Source organism: Halyomorpha halys, unplaced genomic scaffold (genome assembly GCF_000696795.3).
Source record: "Halyomorpha halys isolate HHAL.00 unplaced genomic scaffold, Hhal_1.1 Scaffold18.1, whole genome shotgun sequence".
Lineage (NCBI taxonomy): Eukaryota > Metazoa > Arthropoda > Insecta > Hemiptera > Pentatomidae > Halyomorpha > Halyomorpha halys.
The window spans coordinates 1802596-1811734 of NW_027114407.1; the positions used below are offsets into that span (position 1 = coordinate 1802596).

A 9139-nucleotide genomic window follows, 5' to 3' on the forward strand; every position below is an offset into this window, starting at 1 on the left:
AGATTGAATACATAATTAACATGTATATTAAGTCTTCTTTTTCTATTTTAGATTCTTGGCTTCACTGATCGCTGTGTTCGGGGAGTACGACATCAGCGGAGAGTTGGAGTCGAAGAGATCCGTGACGAGGCCGGTACGGAGGGTCATCGTCCACCGTCTCTACGACGCGGCAACGTTCGAGAACGACATCGCACTACTGGAGCTGGACAGCCCGGTCCAGTTCGACCAGCACATCGTACCCATCTGCATGCCTAAGGACAACGAGGACTTTACTGGCAGGATAGCCACTGTCACGGGATGGGGCAGGCTTAAGTACGGTAAGCATCTTAAACGACATCTAAAATATACATATCTAATAGTCGATCCTAACAATATCATACTTTTGAGAAATTGGTAGGTGGGGTAAAGTTTCGTATGAGGTAAGTACTCACAAGTATAATTCATATACTTACAGTGATTAAAAGATTAACAGCAACTTAGTGCGTGTGTGTGTGTAGCCCGCAGTCTATTGGTTTACCCATTAATCAGTACAGATCTATGAATACCTTTTCCCTACACGTAGCTTTACATCCATTTATGTATGGCATTTAAAAAAAATAAAAATAATGTTTCTACAATAAAGTTTTGAGATTGAAAGGACTCCAAAACATAACGAAAAATTTAAATGAAGAAAAACAATAAAGCATAGCCAAACAATGACGGAATGCTGAAAAGAACGGAAGAAAAAACAACAAGCAAGGGAGAATTAAAATTTCTATGTGATTCTTAGTTCTTTTTCCAGACTTCATATTTTAAAAAATCGACAAATTATATTATTATACTAGGAAATATTATTTGTACGTAGTACAACCTTCTGGTATAATTGAAAAGTAAGCTTCATCTTACACATAAAAATCCAGAGTTAAAAATAAATATCACGTAGCCTTAACTAAAATAAAATATAACTTTTCTGGGGTGGACTTGGTAGAGCTCTAGGAAAAGAAATAAACCTTCCTGACAGCTTTAGTAGGGATGTGGCAGGAAATATGTAGAGATTCTTCTTTCAAGGCTTAAAGCAGAAATTCAAGTAACAGAAGTTAACAAACACTATTCAAAATATTTATTTTATTTAAAATATTTTCCTCTTATTAAAGACTACACAAAATTATTTATTTAAAAAACTTATTCAAGTGAATAAAATACAGAGGGTTAGAAGTAACGATGGCTTTCTCTGATCTTGCATTGTAAAGTTTATTTATTTTATAAATTCAGACCCAGTCTGAATTTATAAGATAGATAAACTTACAGTTCATAAGCTCACAATTCACAAATAGATTCAGATTCGTTGCAGATGCTTTTCAATTTCTTTTCTTTTCATAAACACAAATATTATTGAGCCAAAACGCAGCCTGTTGAATTATCAACCAGAATAATTAAGGAAAAATTAAAACTTTATAAGAATGCATATATTTTTATTGATTTTACTTTATCCATATATATATTATACAAAATCCTACGAAATAAACCTATTTGTTTTGAGTTAATACTTTCGTACAATATATATTTGAAATTTAACACAGGATATACAAAGAGGATGAATACTATGTGTTTAATAAATAAAAACCTATAGACCTCCCAGGAAAATTATTTATTGATTAACAATGTGGGGATGATGGAAAAGCCATTTAATAAAAATAATTTTTATTGAAAAGAGTGAGAACCAATTGCTCTTCAGGTTATTAAGAGGTGCGCGGGCACTGGGGAGTAGGAACCAAAGTTTTCTTACGTTTATGCAGTTTCTATGACTATATAATCTTTTCGAATATAAATAATCAATCGTCCTATAATATAAATTAAAATATTTATATTTCATTATTTATTTTATTATTTTATATTATTCCTGAAATGAAATACATATCGCTTTATAGGACAAACTTGGACCAGGGGGAAGAGAGATTGCTTTTTTGTAGGCTATATATAGAAGTGTAGAAACGAGAAATACATGAACTGGGATGGCCACTGAAATATTCAATGAAAACAGCCTTCTGTGTCTCTCAGTTATGCCAGTATTACATTTCTATTAAATATAAATAATAAAAATTTATTTTTGTTGTTGCCAAAGATTAATAATGATTCGTAACACTATTTTCAAATTTAGGCCTGCAATTCTGTTTTAATCGAGCCAGGAGACTTTACGTTAACATAAAATTAGGCATATTAGATATACAATTTAAATTAAATGTATAAATTATCAATCAGAATGATTAAGAAAAAATAAATAAAACTTTATATAAAAAATAAACATTATCCATATATATATATACTACACAAAAGCGAACGAAATAAACCAATTTATTCTAAGTTATGGAATGTCACTATTTATCTCCTTGAATATATTAGTGGGTTGTTAGTGAACTTTTCTATTAATAATGAAACATGTCATAGTTGTCTGGTGCCTTACACACCCAAACGAAATTCAAAGCTCTTTCGAAAATACATTAATATATTTCTTTATTTTCACACGCACAAAAGCATGGAAAGGAATATATTTGCAAGGTTTTTTAAAGTTGCGAAGATTCATTATAAGTAGACAAGTTCATTAACAACTCACCAATATGTTTAAGTAGATAAGCAGTGGCATTCCGTCACTTAATATCGTTAGGTTGTATTTCGTAATTGAATTTTTTTTTATTTTAAAGTTTTTTTAGGTATTGATATTTTATTTGCCTTTGGCTGGCAATGTGAACAGAAAGAGCTCAAATGTCAATGGCCCCCCCTTTTTTTTTATGAGAATGAAACTATACAACAATATTAACATGCAATAATCGATTTTTCTTTTAATAGATAGTAATAGTAATTAAACTAAAATGTTTTGGACGAAAGTAATGTGAATAAATTTAAATTTATTATAACAGCAAACATCATGTTAATTGACTTTCACATTTAACACACATCACCATTTGCTACAATGTATACAATTTCTTAGCAAAAAATACACCCTCTGTAATGGTACGGTAAATTGGTCTATCAAATATTTAAGGTACAATTCATATCAGAACCAGGTTCAACATTGACTTTAAAAACTATGAAACACATAATACACAATAGTTCATAATTAGAACACACGAATCATAAAACCAATTCTTTAGAGTTGTTCACTCACTCCACGCTTGATCATTAAAGGAGGTTATGAGATAAAACAAACTAGTTTTTCAATATTTTGAACTAAAAATTTTTTAAAACACTCACGGGATATTACTGTGTAACTTGAGACATTAAACTTAAAAATCTCAAAATATGGTCACCAAGTGACTGACGGACAGATTGAATTCATTTAATGCAATCATTTTTCACCATATTGAGCTCAAATTGTTTCAGAAAAATTACGGAATATCACTGAATAATTCCAATCATTATACTTTCAAATTGGTTCAGCCGTTTGCTCAAAAAACGGTTACATACTCAAAATAAGAGGTAATGAGATAGCTCAAAACACAATACCCTCCTTTTGGCTCCACCGTAAACGGGTGGTAATATTTCAAACTGAGATTGTTTTTAAATTTCTTAATTTATCACGAGAATAATTAATAAATCGAGCACGTCTTAACAATTTCCTGATAAAAAAAGTCCTATACAAATATTTTTTGAAGTTAATTTGCTAACATGGGTCCCATAATTATTATTTTCGTTAAGCTTTTTTTTTTACAATCACGAGCAATTGTTAAGTTTTGGTAAGTGTATAATTTTTTTTTTTACTGAAAAACTAATAAAAATGGAATAAGTTTCCACGGGGACCTGTACAAAATACTTTCAAAAAACATGATTTTTTTTATTATTATAGTATAGGCGCGACAGACCGTGGAGGTCCAAGGCCTCGGGTGATGTACTGAGGAAATACATCGCGCGTTTCCTGACGTGGTTTTTCATAGGGTAGGTTCGTCACTCCCACGCCCATTTTTGTGAGTACTACTCATTGGCTAGCGGGCCTCACAAATGCCCGGGGGAGGCTGTGAGTGAGTTTTGTGTAATTTTATGCTTGAAAAAAAAAAAACACGGATGGGGCCAGGGCTCGAACCCACAACCTTTAGGGAAGTAGACAGGCGCATTGCCATGCTACTACTGTCGCCCCCAAAAACACGATTGCTGAGTCCAATACACCGTATCTTTGCTAATACTGTTCCGAATTAGTTAAAAATTTTAATAGAGAATTTTAAGTAATTATACCTATTTGTTATTTTCCATAAAATATAGTTTTTCGGTTATTGTGTACAGAACAGCGTAATCTTTTTCGCACACAGACAGAAAAAAAAGCAACAAAATCGGTCCACCATTCAGTAAATAAACAGATGAGTCGCCAAACAAATTGTCACAACAACAAACAAGGGGCCTCTGAAACCTCCATATATCCGATAAAAATTGCACATCAAAATTATGACCCGAAGATAATACTCTCCTTACCTAGTAGGAAAGTAAAAAGGAAATTAATTGGTAGAGAAGGAGAAATGTTCAATTTAAGATAGTAAAATATTCCCATTTTTGGATAAGATGAAGATTTGATTTTATTGGTATAAGAAGTGAAATCTATAGTGAATAAGTTATAGTTTTTCCTCAAATTCTTCAGGACTAATATTGGAAATAGAGAGAATTTTTTTATTTGTTCTTTATTACATTATTCCATTTATTATTATATTCCATTTTTTTTATTCATAAAAAATCACCCCATCTACCGAATTTGTTCTCATTATTATATGGCTCCCCTTACTGTAATATAATATTACAATAATTATTATTAATAACATTATATTTGGTCTAATATTAAATTGCTAGGAATATAACTTTTACTTAATTCCACTTGAATTTGTTTTCTGATGTCAGGCTGCAACCTCAAAACGTAATTTTTAATACATGAAAACAAAAATAATAAACCTGTTTTAACTAAATAATAATAAATTTAAGGCTTATTGTATTTTTATAGTGCTGTTTTCTTAGTGCACCATAAAGTGGTAGGAAGAGAGGTCAGTGCCTCCTATATATCAGTATAGAAATAGCTTGTCTAATCCATCATTCTATCCATTTTAAAAGATTTTTCTCTGCCGGACAAGACAAAGCACTTTCTCCCCTATGACTACCCACTCTGGTTCTTTTTCATGGTCCAATTGTTGCGTCATTATCATCCATCACTCTGATGCAAAAGTTATTTATAGATAGTTCGAGTAGTTATCCTTCAGTATGGTATTGCATCGTTACCTATCTCGTTTATATCTTTTACTATTTTATTTTATAATTTATCAAATATTTAATATTTTCGCCAAGACGCTGCCTTTGAGATAATAAAAAGTTCTTTTTAACTACCAGCCTCAAAAATTATATATGTAGCTTATTAAAACTAAATAAATTCCGACTATGAGACGCTACAAATGAAAAATTAAAAACATAAACAAATAAGGAAAAACATGTTTTGGATCAGCTGATGGCGTAGTTGAAAGTAAAATCTCCTGTAGTACAATCGTAATAGAAAAAAAACTGTGTTCGATACTTGGTATTCTTGTAACTAATTTGTAGTTCTGATGCAACGTATTTTCTCAATGTGGAATTAAAATTATACAACTTGACCTACTACAGCGCATTATAACACCGATGATGTACGTCGAATATAATAACTAATAATCAATTATTGATTAACTTACAGAAAATTATTCTTTTTCTGCAGATTTCTATTACGAACATATAATTAAAAATATCTTATGGTTAATGATTTCTCTGTAGAGAATAATATATAGTAGGAGTCGAGTCGGGACAAGATTTGAATTTAGGGATTCACAAGCTGGGTTTCATCGTCATATTGTTAAAATTTCCTTAGGTTCAACAATAATTTTGACTAAAAAGAAGAATTCACAAAGAGGTTGAAGACACAACCAAAGACTAAATCAGCTATGCAGACTTCACTAAAAAGTCTAATGATCTAAATAATGCATAATAATTTAAAATTAAGATCGGCTTAGTGCAATTTTAGTAATTATATTTTCTGGTTGCCATTGATTTTGAACTGAGTCTTATTACCCAAAGAAAACACTGTAGAGGCCATTTGAATGTAAAACTAGCAGGTAGGCTACAATTGTTTGCAACTATCTCATTGTATTTGTGCAGAGATAATGTAATGTTAGGAATGGAAGTTAAAGAGAGGAGAGCATGCTACAGATTGAACTTTGAACTAAAGCTCCGTACTAATAACTGTTCGTGAGCAACTCAGTTTTTATCGCTCATAAAATTGGACTATTATTAATTCCGTACAAAACTGTTGTTCATGCATCTTAATTGTGCTGTTTCCAGATGAACATGCAATGCATCTCCATTGGATTTCTTGAGTATGCTAGCAGTATTTGATTGCTTAATGCCAAATATTATTATAGGATCATATTATCTCCTACACCACCCCGGGATTATTTTGATTTAATAATTTATTCTCTACTTACAGTGTTTGGAAAAAGTAATTTTTAATATTTTCTTGGATCACCCGTTTGGATTCCTAACTCCACTATTCTGTAGTCATCGGGTGTTGGACGTTGTTTTGTCTTCATTAGAATGTGGTATATATTACGCTGGAATATTTCTGGATATATCATAGGCTTTTGATTGGGTCTAGCCCTTGGGACTGTTAACAAACTTCGTCAATTCCTAATCCTTTCAAACTTTCTCACTATCCATTCCAATCTCATTGATGAATTATTCAGACTGAATCACAATTGAGCCTATTCTTCCTCTTTTTTCATCCCACTGGTGTTCCTCAAGGACCTCGAGGTTCTGAGAACCATATTGTTCCTTGTTGCAACCGAGGCGTACATTGTATGAATAATTGTAAAGTAATTAGTGGAAGCAACAGAAACATGGAAAGAAAAATAAAACACTTGTTGAGTGTTGATAGCATATAGATTAAATTAAACTCTTAAACTCTAGTTAAAGAGTTGATAGCATATAGATTGGGATAGCTAGTAACAATACACAAGACACAGAGCTATATGGATGATGGAACTGAAAAACGTAGGCTGAAATGCGAAGAAACTAAAGTGGTGGAGTAGGATACCCTATATGAATTACGATTACACACGGAATGAACATATGTAAGCTTTTAACATTATTGTTAAAAAAGTTTTTCTAATAATTAATAAAAAAAATTAAATTTTTTTTTTAATTTGTCTTGGGAAGCTCTCTCCCATCCCACTCCATCCTCCCTCAACCTTCCGATCTCCGAAGACATTGCCATGGTTGTCGTTACTTTATTTGCACCTTGGAGAAAACTGAATTGAAGTGAATGAAAACATTTAAAACCAATTCCGTCCAGTTTACATAAGAACAAGAATATTTCAAGTTTGTTTAACATAATCTTCCCTAAAGGCTTTAAAAAAACCATCGACTAAATTGACATAGCGCTTGAAAATAACGTCGGCTGTTTTTAGAAAGCTCGGAACTGAAGGAGTTAAAAAGGTCTTTCAGAATTGTTTGCTGTGTCATATGGAAAAGCCGGCAAGGCTTCTTCCCCCAAACTTTTTATTCCTCCTAACTTCTCTTTTACAGAAGTTAAATCGTTTTAGTTTTTATTGGACTTGGTAGAGGGAGTGTATTGCCTCCGCAGTTCAGCCCTAATACAACTTGGATAACATATTTTACAAGTAACAGAATCTTTTCCGTTGCGAATAACTCTAACTCAGATTAAAGATACTGACTTTCGCTAACAAGAGGACAAGACCAAGTAAATGCCGATTCCGATAAAACTTGGAAAGATTTCGAACATCGGAAGTTTCATGTAATTTTACTTTCTCAACTACCTAAGGGAGAGTAAGTTTAGTAATCCTTAAGAAAAAAAGTTTTCAGATCACAACTAATTTATACTTTTTAGAATGGCTTGAGTACAAAAAAAAAATCTAAGTTCTATATTTTTTAAGCATTTTTGGTTGGATCCTCATTTTTATTAATTTTTTTCTAAAAAAATCCTCAGTTCATACTTCAGTAGCGTAAAAAATACTAACCCAATAGATACAGTGTACCATTCCAAAACAATTAATTTAGACCCCTACACGTTCAACTAGATTGATAATAAATGGTTGTTTATATTGTAAGGTTAAAACAGAGGGATTATGGAGAGAAATCTGAAATCCGATGATAAAGTAACTTTTCACTATAATCGAATTACAGGAAATACCACTTATAATCGATATAACAATTTTCTCAAAAACTGTTCTAACAATTTTGATTAAACTGCTTAAATCAACCTACAAACTGTATCTTCAAGTACTAACCTGATTAACTAGGGTAAACATTTCTAGCAAGTCGGACTTAGGCAAAGCTAATCTTCATTGAAGTATTGAAGTAGAACGTTCGTAAAAATTACTAGCGTTTTCATACCAGGCAATTTTAGTTTTCATTTGACTTTAATGATTCCATAATAAAACAAAATCGGAGCAAATAAAAAATGTAAAATTAAAAAAAAAGTACACTGAATCCATATCGTGAAGCATAAGCGTGTGTATATAGAAGAAGGATAAAGCCCTGAAAAGGAGAAAGTAGACAGAGCTACAGACCGACTGACCTAGAACAGCCTCTACTTATTCTCCTTTCCTTCCTTCCTTATTCATACACACACATTATCTCTCGCTTTCTTATATATTATTATTATCTTTATTTATAATATGTGCAATTACCATACAATCCAAGATTAAATGTATGTTAAATTATTTATTTCAGATTCAATCTAAATTACTTATAACTATGAACTCTTTGTATAAATTTCATTACATTAAATAATATTAAAATACTTTAAATGTTTATATGTTCGTTTAAATATATTATAATATTCTATATTTCTAAAAATTTCCGTAGTTCTGTCAAAAGAGATTTCAGAATCCCTCAGAACGATAATAGACTTTTTGCAGTTTTTTTTTTTTCATTTGAATAACTTTATTGCAAAACAAAATACATTATTCTGTTTCATTTATTGTTTATCAATCAAAAACCTTTTGAGTTAAAGATTTACTTTTTTTTTTTTTGGAGTTTATGGAGTTTGCCAAATATAAAAGAAAAATAATAATTTTCTTCATATGTGGGTACTTTTAGAACAAAGCAATGATACAGGTTTTCTTGTAAATTAGAAATTTTAGTACCTTCA

At 31.2% G+C, this 9139-nt stretch overlaps 1 protein-coding gene across 1 annotated transcript in view; it reads left to right on the top strand.

Moving 5' to 3' along the window:
• flz (filzig) overlaps positions 1-9139 on the top strand; it is a 154486-nt gene that overhangs the window by 141310 nt on the left and 4037 nt on the right. The window contains exon 5 of the mRNA XM_014421072.2: positions 52-317. Within this exon, the coding sequence (XP_014276558.1) occupies positions 52-317 (266 nt within the window). The remainder of the gene's footprint in view (positions 1-51; positions 318-9139) is intronic.